Source organism: Gavialis gangeticus, unplaced genomic scaffold (assembly GCF_001723915.1).
Source record: "Gavialis gangeticus isolate Ggan-Ray unplaced genomic scaffold, GavGan_comp1, whole genome shotgun sequence".
NCBI classification, from domain to species: domain Eukaryota; kingdom Metazoa; phylum Chordata; order Crocodylia; family Gavialidae; genus Gavialis; species Gavialis gangeticus.
Window position 1 is genome coordinate 26,426,411 of NW_017729006.1, and position 15,350 is coordinate 26,441,760.

General features: G+C 41.4%; 1 protein-coding gene across 7 annotated transcripts in view; it reads left to right on the forward strand.

Moving 5' to 3' along the window:
* BBS9 (Bardet-Biedl syndrome 9) overlaps positions 1 to 15,350 on the forward strand; it is a 573,789-nt gene that overhangs the window by 331,761 nt on the left and 226,678 nt on the right. For all 7 annotated transcript variants that reach the window (XM_019509031.1, XM_019509030.1, XM_019509027.1 and 4 more), the window contains one exon: positions 3,232 to 3,454. In XM_019509031.1, the coding sequence (XP_019364576.1) occupies positions 3,232 to 3,454 (223 nt within the window). The remainder of the gene's footprint in view (positions 1 to 3,231; positions 3,455 to 15,350) is intronic.

Sequence of the window (15,350 nt, forward strand, 5' to 3'; positions counted from 1 at the left end):
GGGGGGGGGGGTCCCCCCAGTGGCAGATTGCTGAGCCACCGGTGAAACTGGAAGTGTACTTCCGGTTTCATAGTAGCTAGGGTCAGGAGGGGCCTGAACAGATCATCTAGCCTGACCCCTGTCACAGGCAGGAATGAATGCTTGGTTCATAAGATCATCCGACCTCCTCTTGAATTTGCCCAAGGTAGGGGCTGGGACTACTTCCCTGGGAATTTGGTTCCAGATTTCCTAACTGTAAAAAATTGCCTTCTGATCTCTAACCTAAACCTGTTTTCCATCGGCTTTATTACCATTGTTCCTCGTCACCCCAGGTGGTGATGGGGAGAAAAGGGCTCTACCTATTTGCTGTTGATTTCCCCTGTTGAGTTTGTAGGCAGCCACCAGGTCCCCCCTCAGCCTTCTCTTGCTGAGGCTGAACAGCAAGAGGAGGCTGAGGGGGGACCTGGTTTTGTGGCTGACGCTTCCAGGGGGTGCATGGCCGATCTCAGGGGTCTCCCTGCGTGTCACCAATGCTGTTCACTAGCCTCTTTGGGTTGTAACAATCTGTATCTAGTGACTTAATGCATAGCTAGTGCTGTCCTATTGTCATACATGCAAGTCCTAAAGCCTTTCTAATCATATCACTATCAAAGTTATGTTGGACCTTTCAGAAGCCCAATTGGAATAGCTACATAGAAACCTGAAAGAAAGTGGTTCACAGAGTATATGTGAATGTAGCCAACTCTTGTCTGATTAATCAACCTCCTTAAAGCAGATGCAAAAAGAAACATTGTCTGTGGCTATAGGAAAGCCTCGCTCCTTGGTCAGCACACATTGATGTACTTGGAAGAATAGTACAGGATGACAGGTAACCCTGCTCTTTGGAAATGCTCTAAACTCAGTTAGATGAGGGGTGGGCAGATCTTTTTTTAGCCTGGATTTCACTTGCTCAGGCAGGCCAGCCTGGAGTCTTTTCCATAATCTTGGTATCTTGGTGGTATTAATCCTCTTTAAGAAAAGTTCCACATATGCCAGCTAGTAGGCCTGTGTGAACAGGGAAGTATTCAATTTGGATTTGGCTGATTCAGAGGACAATGATTTGATTTGGTGATTTAAATCCCTGTCCCCATTCAATGCGGCCATCAGGGGGCTGCAGGAGCTGGCAGGAGATGGGTCAGGCAGGGTAGCCATTCAAGGGGCTGGGGGAGCAAGCGGGGGTGGGGCATGCGGACCCTGCAGGAGGGGGTGGTAGCCCCTGCGGGGGCCATGTGACCCTTGTTGGGGGGGGCTGTGGCCCCTGTGGGAGGCAACCTGCGAGCTTTGCTGGGGGGCTGTGGGGAGCAAGGGACCCACCCTTCCTGAGCATCCCCCCTGCACAATTCCCCCATAATCCATCTACACCTACCCACACAACCCATGGCCTCCCACATCTCTCCACAGCCACCACCAGAATTCCTGCTAGGGAGGCAAGTTGTAGGACCCAGGCAGAGCAGCCTGCTCAGAGCTGGCACTTCGGACCCAGCTAGAGGTGGCTGGCCTCCTGGCCAGTTGGGGCCAGGAGGACATGCTTTGACAGTTCAAAGCAGGCCACCACACTGGGAATGTCTTCTGAGCAATAGCTGCCCAGATGGCCAGGCAAGTGGCACACATGGCAGTAGTCCTGCACAAAAGCCAACACTGCAGCCACAGCCCACTGGCAGGTGACCCAGAGTGGCAGATGTCTCTACTGGCTGTGCAGTCCCCATCCGGGTCTGGCAGGTGCGCAGCAGGTCACAGCCAGGCAGCAGCCCCCATTACCAGACTGTTGTAGTAGGTAAGGGTGCAGGAAACTCTCGGCTGCTTCAGCAGTCCAGCTGGCACAAGGGGTAGTATCCACAGGTACCAATTGGCTGGGCCCCAGAAGCTCCTGAGAGTGAGTAGCCTGAGCTACTTGACAAAGCAGCTTCTTGTACTGATGGGGCCAGGACAGGGCAGCTTTTTACACTGCTGGGGAAAGCACAGGTGTTGTTGCTGGGCTCTAGCTCCCCCAGCTGCAGATCCAGGAGGAGCCAGGCAGGGTTATTTTACCCCAAGTGGCAGAATTTGTGCCACACCAAAGTACATGTCCAGGCAAGTGCACTGAGACAAAAAGCCCTGACTCAAATTTGCACTGCTTCTATTTGAGCTACTCCACCACATGTGTGTGCATGTGTGGATATGCCCATTGTCTCTCTATAGCCACTTGTTTTAAGTTACCCCATGACCTATCCATGTCACTCAAAGCTTTTGCAGGTTTACTCTCTTCTAAATCAGATAGGCCTCTGTTTATCAAAGAATTCAAACACTCATGTGCTGGTGCTTTGCTGTATTGGAGCCATAATGCACACTACGAGTATTATGATTGGATACTAAATGTAATAACTTTTGGTTCCAGTGGCATTCTTTCTGTGGTATTGGCATAATGCCTCCTAATATAAAGAAATATTATAAGAAATGCCTAAATGTGATATGGCACATGACTAGACCTACAACTGACTATGAAAGGGAGTTTTGTTATGCTCATTGTAATGAGTGCCATATCTACTTAAATTATCTAGTATGCAGCTGTAATTTCTAACAGTCTTTGCCTATGTAAATATATACCATAAAATGCTAGGAATTATTTTAATCTTAAAATCGTCACAGGTATTTAACAGGAAAAAAAATACTTTGTAACACTTAACCCTTAAATTAAAAGGATTTTTTTATGGTGATTTCCAATACAATTGGATGAACTCTACTCTTCTCTCTCCCTAGTTTGTTTGCAAACGAACATATCGTAGCAAACACTTATGTTTACACAGAATCTCTTCTAGAGCTTTTCCAGAATGGTGAAAATTCTTATTTATATAAATAAATTATAAATTCTTATAATACTACTAGTAAAAATTCTTATTTATAACATTAAATAAAGGTATTGAGCTTAGCTTTGATTTAGCTTGTAATTTTATTTTGCAGATACTGTTCTGGGATTTGTATTATTATTTCTCTGATTTTAATAATTAGGGGGGATTTTCTGTTTATCAATTTATTAGTTGATGTTATTCTATGCAAACTTTAAAAAAATCTCGTTTCAAGATAGTTTATTAAATTAAAAAGTCTATTTTACACCACAATATAGACTGAAACTTGTTAGTGACTCATTGCTTGGAAATTTGACTTGTATATTCTTCCTTTTGTTCAAGTTAAAGGAGGGTTATTATATTTCATTTCATTTCTTTTCTTTTTATCTAGGGCTGGGAAGAAACTGTGGATGCTGCAATCTCTTACTTATTGAGAACTTGTCTTTCCAAGAGCTCTAAAGAACAGGCCTTGACTCTTACCAGTCAGCTGAGCATGCCAAAAGATACTAGTAGGCTGAAGAAACACATAACTTTGCTCTGTGATAGGTTGGCCAAAGGTGGGCGCCTTTGTTTGAATGCAGACACAAATACTCAGCAGGCTATCATCATGCCAGGTAAGATACTTTCTTAATTCAAAATGTTTACATATATTCAAATTAAGTAATGGATATTTGGTTAAGTTTAGAGTTTGTTTCACAGTAAATGAAGATGGCCAAGAGAGATGCTTTTCCTTTTTCCCTCAAATTTCAGAATATCACTGAATCAACATGCTTGTTAGAATTTTGGTGCTACATCTTTTATAAAAGTTTGTATTCCTTCTCTGCAATGTAGAATAATAATATGCTCAGTTTATTTTGCTAACCAGTAAAAACGGTTTAGAGCAGAGAAGCTCATCTCCTGGTCTGTGGGCCAAATTCAGCCCATGCAGCCATGGCACCCAGCCTGTAGGACTCCCCACAGGTCAGGAAATTTGGCACTGGAGGAGCAGCACCAACAAAAAATACACATCTTCATGTAAGAAAAAAATACCTCTGAAAATATGGAAAGTCCATTATTTTGTCATAAATGTTGTGCTTCATCAAGAAGGTGTATGAGTTATGCAGATTCCAGACTTCCAGATAGTCTTGTAATTGGGATTTACGAAATTTACTTGAACCTAAGATGGCCCCCCAATAATTAGATTCTATGTAGGGAAAATTTATAAATTTGTTATAATTTTCTAGGTACCAAATCTAATTATTGGAGAGTTGTCTGCTGTGGGTCTGATTCTGGCCCGAACCTGGGCTCAGGGCCAGAGTTAGAGCTGTAGGATCCAGCTGCCTCCCACCCTCCACTTTGCATGTGAATCTAAGACAAAGGGCTTTTTCACCATGCTGAATGGGGGGAAAAAACCTCATCTAGATTCAAGTAAGTACAGTAACATCTTTCATGGTGCTTGGAAGTAGTGTTAGCTGTAATATCTTGGTTCTTTTTTGAAGTCTGTATGCACATTCCGATGTATGTGGGCAAGCACCTCGAACATGCTTGGAGGCCTTACACAAGGTGCGTATGCTGGCTCTTCTCATGTTCTGCCCTGAAGCCATAAAGGGCTTGAGTGTTTGAGGTGCATGCCCACACACACAGTGGAATATGTCTGGTGGTTCCTTGTCTAATTCCTATTAGTACCCCTTCCTATCAACATGACCATGGGTTTTATATTCAAGGCGTGCTTGCAGAGTTAGGACCTACCACCTAGGATTGCTTTTCTCTGTCTTGGCATCCCAAAGTTTATTTATACTTACACCCTAAGTAGGGTGGCAGGGGTGAAGGGGTTGGGGGAGTGGGGAGGAGGGCTTGTGTCCTCAGAACTGGAATGTTCTTTAATGGAGGCAGGTGTGGATATTTTACAACAGTGTGTGCCCAGCAAGGTTATCCACTGTGATTCTCAATGAGGCGATGGCAGGTAAATGCTGATCATGTCTGGTCTGACAATACAGAAATTTGAGAAATGTATCCAGTTTCTTCCAGGCATGGGTGACTGGTGCCTCCTGAGTCAGCTAGTCAGCGACCATGGAGGGTCCCCCCACGGCCGATCGTGCTACTTCCACTTCCGGGTGAGTGCGATCAGCCGTGGGGGGACTACAGGGATGGCTTCTCCTGGCACCCCAACTCCCCAGCCTGTGCTCTCAGGAGGGCACTAGTGCTCTCGCCTGCCCCCCTGCCCGGGAACACTGGCTGTCAGGGGGTGCACCAGCACTCTCTCTGGGTGCATGTGAACCCCTATGCACCCCCTACCCATCGCCATTGCTTCCAGGCAGCCTGGGGGGCTTGTACCAGGTAGCACCATCTTTTATACATTCAGTGAAGAGTACAGAGAGACAGAACACATACCCACTGTATTTTTAAAAAGTCTAAGCTTGAGTATTTCTGGCAGATGAGTATGCATGTGGGAACTCATCTTAAAAATCCAGATATTCATAATTTCTCTTTTTCTATGCTTCTTTTCCCATATTTGATGTGGAAAGTCTGATCTGCTGTGTAAAAATCTTCTGAATGACCTATGCAAGTGCTAGACTTACAGCAACAAGTCTTTGAACCTGGTATCAAGCAACCCTTTGCTAGATATGCTGCTGTGGAGCTGTTTAACTATAATTATCTCAAGTTGATTAGGGAGAAAAGGTTTTCTATTTTTAATTCCTTTCTCTTGGAGAAATTATTTTTGTCAATATCTATACATAAGAGGACGGATGTGTAGATAATGTGACCTCAGAATAAAGATCAAATCAGGTTTGTGTATTTTTGTTGTGTATTTTGTAATGCTTTGTTTTAACATGCATGAAGAAATTATTCATTTGCAAAACATAGTATATAAACTGTTTTCCTTTCTGATTATTTGTGAAAGGGTGAAATAGGTGCTATATAACTTCCTTTCCTTTCTCGGACTGAGCTCATAAAATGAAATACCGCAGACTTCACTGATCTCTGTTTTAGAGAGAACATCTTCCTTGCTGGTAAAGCTAATGGGAATTTTTCATACATTTTTCATGCAATGTCCCATTATGACACAGGTAGACAATTAAACAGCATGCCTCATAAAAATAGCACAAGGAAGAGGTCCATTCCAAGCAAAGCACAAAATATTTGACTTTGGCTGTTAACCATGTATTGAATAAATGTGGATCACAGTTAAAATGCTTAATACATTGAATAGGGAAGAACTTTAAATAAGCAGATGGTTGAATGCAGGTATAGCAATGCAGCATGCAACATAAACAGTTCTGGGTATACAGAACATGTAGTTTGGCTAAGATTTTCAAAAAAGGAGCCAACATGTATCATTCATACTTGGGTTCCAGAAAAGTGATTGTATTTTCAGAATAAAAGTTGTTTCTTTCTTTTTATTCCTTGTCTTTGTTGTTATATTGTGGTAATGCCCAAAATGTGTTGAAAACTCTCCAAAGAATGTCTGCCATAAAAAATAATATTTAAATAATATTTCAATGTTAGATGTAGTCAAATAAAGATGGGCCTGATGAAATTTTCTCTTGAGTACTTTAAGGAGCTGTATGAAGCAATCTGTGAATAATTAGTGATTATCTTTAAGAACTCATGGAGAACAGGTGTGGTCACAGGGGACCAAGGAAGGGAAAACTTAGAAACTGTATAAAAATCAGGAGAAAAAGAAAGACCTTTGGAAAATGGATCTGTCAGCCTAAGTCTGATACTTTGAAAGATACTGGAACAAATTGTTAAACAATCAGTCTCTAAATACTGGGAGGATAATAAAGTGATGAGAAACAGAGAATACAGGTTTATCATGAATAGATTTGCCAAGTTGATCTAAGTTTCTTCTTTGACATATGGTAATGTGATATATCTTGACTTTTTAGTAATGTTTTTTGGCATGATCCCACATGACATTGTCATAAGCAAACTTAGAAAATACAGTCTAAAAGTGGGTACAAAGCTAGTTGAGAAGCCACATGCAGAGTATGTCATCATGCTGAAAGGACATATTAACTAGAGTCCTATTGAACTCTGTTCTGGACCCTGTTTTATTTAGTATTTTTGCTAATGACTTCAATAATGATCTAGTGAATATGCTTTTAAAATTTGGGTATAACACGTAACTGCAAGGGGTTTCAGAGGTGTTTTGAAGGCCACAATTAGAATTAAAAATTCTTGAATTAGATTAAAGACTTATCTACATGAGGACTTTAAGGCTGCTTGCAGATGTTAAACCCCCACAAAAGTAGTGCTTTACTTTAAACTCTGTACACTCCCACACCATGCCTAGCGCATGCCTAGAAGAGGCAGTGCATTAGTTGCACCCGGCTTGCCTGATGCCTCTATAGATCAGGTGCATTAGTGGGGTTTTTTGGCACTTTTATCTAATAGCTGATTGAATCAGCTATTAGATAAAAGTTCTAAAATGCCCCACTGAAGTGCTGAATCTATAGAGACATTGCAGAGCTGGGTTGAAGTAATGTGCTGCTTCTTTTGGTAAAGCCCTTTTTAGGGTTTTTTTTTAACATATACAAGCAGGCTCAATTCACCACCTTTGCTTAATCCAAGATAAAGTGGAATAGTAGTTCTGAAGTGATTTCTTATGGAGGCTAATAGAATAATTAATAGACTAGACTAAGTTTCTCAGGCATTTAAGGCAAACAGTGATCTAAAGGCATTTGTTGAATGTGATCATAAAAAAACTTCAGCCATATCAGACTGCATGTTGCACTATGTTAGCTTTGGCAGTGCCTAAACAGTTGGACTAAGAAGCAGCTAAAGGTTTAGGAAATTGTGCCAATCCTTACTTCTGGTCAAGGCCAGAAAAGCTCCCTTGAAAGGTAGTGTAGACCACCTGGATTTGCAATACACTAAGTTTAATGGGTAGGAAAAAATATATTATAAATCCAGGTTACCTACAATGGTAATCTGTAGTTTTTCAAACTCTTTCCCATACCAACATGTTAATTACTTTTGTTTTTAAAGCCTTAAGCAGTATTGGCTGTTGCTGTATCGAACCTTTTGGCTTCATTCTAAAAGGAGCTGTATTTGCAGTCTTGCCTTACCCACATTTAAGATGTGGGTAAGGCAAGACTGGGTTGGAATGCAACCTTACTTTGCTGTTTTGGTCTTTGGTGTAGGTCCCTTTTCCAAATGGCATTTATCTTACCTCAACTCCCCACATTTAATATCTTTAGGCTTTTTTAAAGGTATTTCAGATTAAGACAGTGGTCACTTTCTGCCCCAAACTTTTCCCTACGTCCTCTTTTTTATTGGTCTTTATTGATTATTTTTGTCCATTTCAATGTTGATAAGATGCTTTTGTATTCTCTTTTAACATTTTTATATTACTTATTTTGTCATGGTTTGGACAGTAGATACAGTTTTATTTGTTGGACTTGGAAGTCAGTTGTACTGAAACTTTATTAGAGTGAGTGGAATTGTACAAAGCTTGTCTAATTAAAGACGGCCTGTTTCTCCAGTTTTTGATCAACTGAAAATGTAACAGTCCATCTCATAGACACAGCATTTGTAAGCTTTTTTCCAGATATATGATAGGAGAGTGTTGCCATAAACAGCAATTGACCATGCAGGAAGCTTTAAATTTTAGAAAGTAGAATTTTATAATGTTTTTTTAAACTGTATATCGATAGAATTTTAGAATTATAGAAACATACTGCTGGAAGAGGCATCACCAGGTCAACTAGTCCATCTTCCTGTGCTGAGGGAGGATAAATTCATTTTGACCATCCCTTCTAGTTGTTAATCTAATCCAGTGGTGCTCAACCTATTTCCCTGATGGACCAGATGGCCAGTATCTGGTCCCTCCATGGGTTGAATCTGGCCAGTGATCCCAATCCAGTGCTTAGGGCCGGTGCATTGGGGCCCTATCAGGCTATGCACAGGCCTGATCCAGCTGTGCAGAAGAAGGGGGCTTGGCCTCGGCCCAGCCGACACCCATGGCAGGGAGGGGGCATTACTCAGCCCTGATCCAGCCCTGCAGGAGGAAGGGGAAGTGGCCCAGCCCTGTGGCAGGGGAGAAAGCCAAGCCTCAAACCTGCCATGTAGGGAGTGGGGGAATGGCCAGGCCCTTCAAGGGGGAGGGGGTGTAGCTCAGTACCAGCTGGCCATGCAGAGAAAAAGGGGCTTGGCCTGGACCTGACATAGCCATGTCGGGGGAAAGTCATGGCCTGGCTTCAGCCCATTGCACAGGGCTTGGGATTTTAGCAGTGAGGAGGAGTGGCAGTTTTTAACTGTCAGTTCTCCTCCACCACCAAATTTCCTGATCTTTGGAGAGCTCTGCAGGCTGGATTCCAAGGCTGTGTGCGCTGCACTTTGCTCGTAGGTTGGAGGTTGAGCACCTCAGATCTAATCTATTCTTAAAAATTTCTGTTGAGAGCAGTTTTACAACTTCTCTTCTGTTACAATGCTTAAATATCCATTTAGCTTGGAAAGTTTTCTCGAACATCTTACTTGAGTCAAATCTGCTGTAAATCAGGGAGGTGTCCGTTGGAAGCAGGAAAGCAATTAATTACCATTTTCTTTGCATATTGAATGTCTGCTGTCCTTCCTTCTACACTATTATTTTTGTCTTTTTTGTACTTGATACTCCATCTTCAAAATTTTGTAATAGATTGTGTTTTCCAAATCTTTTGTCATTCTTGTTCCACACCTTGTCCAATTTCTCTTTGCCTTTGTTAAATCTTGGTTCTTAGTACTGGACATACATTTTGTTCTATCATGTACTGATTATAGTCTTTTGTTTCAGATTGTACTGTACTGAACTGCTGTCGTTTATTCAACCCATAGGATTGGCTCAGAATTCATTACAGATTAGTACCCGATCTGGAGAAAAAATATTTACCTTTTATCCATTTTGTATAGTTGTTACCCATTCACCTACCGAAACATGGTTTCTAGTCTTAGAATAAAAGCCCATTGAACAGAAGTGAAAAGAAGCTGTGTATTGCTTCTCTGCATTGTGTTTGGCTCCAGCAATGATCTTAGCTTTTCCCACTTAACAACTCATTGGCTTGTCCTAAGGCAGAAACAAGGAGAGCTGTCCCTATGACCTTCTCTGCTTTGTCTTTCCCTGTAATGACCTTTTACAAGGAGAGTCAAGTAAAATGCTCCTTGAAACATGGTACAATCAAAAAGGATTGCATGTGTCACATTTAATTTACACTGTTAACAAAGCTAGGATGCAGTGGATGAGAAATGAAAATAATATGGGCTATAGAGAACATCTGCTATAAATTTATTAAATCATTTTGGTAATAAAGTTAGAAAATGTTGTTTAATAAGAGTAGCTTACGATAGTCTTCCAGATCCTTTTTTGCCTCTAAAACTTGGTGTAGTCAGGCCTGGCACAGAGCATTGTGACAGTGTACCTTGCAATGTGGTGGCGTTTGGTTTTGTTTTCAGATCCCCTCAATCTCCACCTTTCTACTGGGAGAATGTATTAGAATTAGGTAACTCTGTATATCCGGGTCTTTTCACTAGTTGTACTAAAACAGTCTCAGATCACAATCTCCTGCCCATAGTTTGCAGAGAAAATCATGTCCTTAAAGTGAAAGAACAGTATGCTCATTCTTGTTAGAAGTCACCTTTGTGTGTGAATTGCAGCAAGAACTGCTCTTCGGTAGGTTTAGGCCTTGAGTTGATGAAGTTTCTTTCTGCTTTGATTTGTTACGTGTAGACAATCTACCAGGTTTCCAGGTGTTCGAGGTACGTTTGTTGCAAGCCTAAGTTAGGCAAATAAGTTTGAGGGCGTCTGTTCTGTGGTGTAAGCATCTCTGGCCTTGTCCAGACGAGTGCAGCCGTGTGGTATGTGGCGCCACAGACATGCCTGTGGTGGCACATACCACACATTCAGCTGTTCTCTGTGCTGCAAGAGAGCAGCGCTGGGGGGGTTGATCCCTGGATATCCAGAGGGCAAAAAAATCCATGCAAAAAAAATGCAGAGTGGTATATGTGGTGGCAGTGTGCACTGCTCAAAACTGGCCAGCTGGAGCCACACTCTGGCTGCTGACCAGGCTCTGAGCAGCATGATCACTGCCGCTGCAGCCCCAGGAGGCCCCCAGGACCTCAGGTAAGGCTTCTGGGGCCAGCCCAGTGCTGGCCCCAGCCTCCCCTACCCCATCCGGGGTAACCTGCTGTGCACTAGAGGGTGCAGGGGACAGGTGTTCTCCAGGGACAACTAGCAGAGGCACAAGGTGTCCTGCTGCTAGTTGTTCCCAGGAAACCAAACATTCACGCTCATGTGGATACAGCCACTGTGGGCAAAAATAGTAGACTTTCCTCCCTGTTCCATAGCTTGTGCCCGCTAGAAAGCTCTTCTTTTTCTAATTTTGCTCTCTATTCCTCAAGCCTCTCCCTCTTAAGTTTGCCAGCTCACTTACCTGCTTTTTATTCCCAATTTAGTCCTGTTTTTCTTTTCCCCTGCCATGTTCTTCACTAATTTTTCTTTTCCCATATGTGCTGCTTTAAAACCACATCTCTTCCATGCTACTACATAGTTCTTTACCTCTGACCTACTCAGAAGGGGAGGGAGAGAGAGAGAGACTCACCAACCAGTTAAAGGGGAAATGTTTGTTACAGTTATAGGGAACAATAAAGGAAGAGAGAATATTATCCTGGTTGGCTGTGGTAGTTGTTCCACTGTCACCTTGGGTGGCTTAGGAGTAAGGAAAACTTGTTTCCTTGACTTACTAGATGTGTGTTTCCATCAGGGCTGCTGGAAGGAGCAATGGGGACTGAATCCATTAATACTATGATGGTTGTATTCCTCTTTATTCAATTAGGGCAGCTCTGTATAGAATGAACTATTGATATAGTTTAAATGTAACCATCTTCTCCCCAGCTGACTGCATTTGATAATCTCACACGAAAATTGCATTATGGAAACACAAAAATCCAGTGAATCTCACAGCCACTTACATTGTAACACACTTTTGTTATATTTTACCATGTCAGCTAATAACGTGACATGATATTGTGTACAATGCAACATGATATAGTGGTGGAACTTTGAAATATCCACTGTAATTTTATATTTTTCCATATTTTAAGTGTTTTTGCAGCAATTCATCAGGTGTCAGAACAATTCTGAACATTTTCACTGGCAGTTAATCAATTTAAATATCTAGAAATAGGCAGATGCTAAGTTATACTTTTTAACTCACGGTTTAAGTTCTGTTTTGTAAATACAGTGATACAGTCCATAATCCCAAAATATGATTTAGTAAAGAGGGCAGTGAACTAAAAAATCAGTAGGATGGATATAGGAGAAAATATAGCAATACAATTTGTGTTTTCTCAAGGAAGTTTTCTGTACATTATGATGGAAGTAGAATCTTCTTTGATCATTTGGCTCTCAGAAACAAAACTTTTATATCTGAGACTTGATTTCCATTTTCGTTTGCCATTATTCAGATATTTTCATTGTATGAATTTCTCCCTCTTTCGAATGTAAATGACTTGCCCAGGCTCATACAGCATTGGAAGTAGAACCCACGCAACCTCATTTCCTCTCCTTTGCACCCTTTTGGATTGGCTACAGGTGAGTGGAAAATATAGTTCAAGGTCGTATATGAGGAAAAATCTGGAAAGTCAGGGAGCAGGGTGCTAACGTGAGCCAGGCTTGGGCTGGAGAAGGTTCTTGAGAAAATTTGTTCAGTTGGCTTATTATCAGTCTGGCAGACTCCGTTGACAGCGATTGCTTCAGGTGATTGAACTGCATGAGTCACATAAACCCTTGTTTTTTAATGGAAATGCAGAGACAGGTTCTGAACATTGCCATTGCATCTTTCCCCAGCAGCTTCCAAGAATATTCATCCTCCCAATATTCACAATTGTGAAAGGAAGTAGAAAAATAGGGGATGATAGTGAAACACTTTGGTATGCACTACAATGAAAGTCTTTTTATTACGTTGCTGAAAAAACACTCCCCTGCTCAGCTGATATGGCAGCTGGCAAAGGCAAGAAAGTATAAAGGTTAAAAGGCGTAAGCAATAGCATTTAAAAGAATGAATAATTTAAAGAGGAAAAAAGTCATGCATAATGAATAAAAAAGAAATCCCGCCTGAGATTTGGGATTCATTCACTTGTATGTATTTGGTGCTGGCAGCACTGCAATTCCAACCCCCACCTCATCTCAGTACAGTTGGGCTCAACACATTAGTGCCTTCATGTGTGGAATCCTCTCGCTGGCTCTTTGTGTTGAAACCCATTAAATTTTAATATGCTCAGCTTAAGTGTAAGTGGTCACAAATGATTCATAACGTTGAGGTAAGCTTCTGCTGAAAATAATTGTCAGTGAAAGAATTTTCCCTAATGATCATGCTTGTCAGTACACTTCATTTTTTTTAACTCTTTTTTGTGTTCTTGGGAGACCAGAAGCACATGTATCTTCCTTCAGTCTAAGTAACAAGCTAATTGTTCAAAACCAGAGAAAATCAAGATGATGAAGAGAGTGTGTAACTTCTGACATTTTCTTTTAGAAGTCTTACTAGTGGTAACAAAAGATGTAAAACACAGGCAGTTATTTAAAAGGTTGTAACCAGCAGTGGGATCTTTCAACGTCAAAGTTTGCCTAGTATATTGCAATAGCTAAATCATTTGGCACATCCTGGCTTTGTGTTCAATACTGTAACCTCTATGTTATATGTAAAATATAGTTAATTTTATAGACATATTGTGTTAAAAAAATAACAGCCCAAACCACACATTTGAATCCCCCCAAAGAGCACTGGGGCCCCATGGTCCATATATGAAGGAATGGATGGGTGAAAGGACTGGCTTGTGAAATAATGTTTTCAAGTTAACTTGAATGGTAATAGGGAGGTAGATGTGACAAGTTTATTTAGCAAATCTGTTGTCAGTTTTGATAATCCAAGGCATTCCTGAGGCAGCAGGACACCTGGACTTGACTGTGGGTATCTCTAATTCTGCTGAATTGTGGGGCTCTATTAAACTGCCCTGGCAGCCTGAGTGGCAGAGAAATTGGGTGATAAGCCTACACAAGGTTGCAACAGCAACCTATACGCAAGCAACAGCTATTTTGAGAATGGAATTAGCTCATGCCCCAGGTGATACGTATCCCCTCCTGCCCTCACCTATCACACTTAACATCTTCCCACAATTGTATAGCTTATCTATTTCTAGCAAGTCAAGCTAGAAGTACCGGGTATGTTCAAGGAGGTATGGATATCTAAGATGTATTCTGGCACTGGTAGTGGCAGGAATGTGTGTAGGTCAGGGGAAAGAGCAGGTGCCAGGATATACCAAAAATTATAGTTCATATCATCAACGTAATGAGAAGAGTGGCTTTGAGTCAGCAGAGTTGTGCCTGCCTATGTAAGGATCTGGTCCATTAGTCTTGTATTAACTGTAATTCATTTGTTTTGCATAGGATCAAATCAATGAGACTTTTCTGTTTTCTGTACTGTGATACAATAGCTATGTTAAGATACACACATCTATGTTATGTGGGGAATTAAAGTTTCTTTAAGAACTTTAGCCTTTGGATGTACTGGGCAAAATTTTAGTCCGTGAGAAATTTTCCATCAAATTCAGTAGGGCAGAGCTTTCACACAGTCTTCAAATGAGCAAAATCGGTAGCAATCTAAATAGAGTAGTAAGTTATCAAATATAATTGGCAAAATGTTGCATCAGTTAAGTTCTAACACTGATTTGATGTGATGTGAAAATGAAACTAAGTGCCTGGCTGAAGCAGTATACCTCTTAGTGAAGTTGGTAAGATCTGTTTAGACTGACAGATTTAGATCTGGGAATATAGGGATGATGCAACACGAGTTAAAGTAAAAGGAGAATTTTTCTAATTACCTTTTCCTTATGCAACATGTTTTTTCCTCCCTCTTTGCCATGTAAATTACATGATTTAGCATATGAAAGAAATACCTAATCACTGTAATTACATGGCTTAGGCACTTAAGAACAGTCATTAGTTTTCTGACAAACAGCTTACTGGGCCAGATCCTTCTTTAATGTTGGTGAAATCAGGGAAATCAGTGAATTACATAACTGGGTGCACATCAGTCCAGAATAGGCCAAAATTTGTCATTTACATCATATAGCAGCACTACATTTGATTGTGAGTTTTGATAGACTCCTGCCCCAAGTTTCCAAGTGTAAAATTGTAACATTAATTGCATCTTTCTTTATATTCCTGCCCTTCTAAGCAGGAAAAAATAAAGTATTTTTCATAGTTTCATAGTTTCATAGATTTAGGGTCGGAAGGGACCAAGTAGATCTTCTAGCCCGACCCCCCGCCAGGGCGGGAGAACAACAAAACCCCAAAAACAAAAACGGGACTCAAATGAGTCCAGCCAGGTAGGCATCCAGCCTCTTCTTAAAGACCCCCAGGGTAGGGGCCAGCACCACTTCCCTTGGAAGTTGGTTCCAGCTCCTAGCCACCCTAACTGTGAAGTAGTTTTTGCGGATGTCCAATCTATACCTCCTCTCCATCAACTTGTGCCCATTACTCCTTGTTATGCCAGCGGG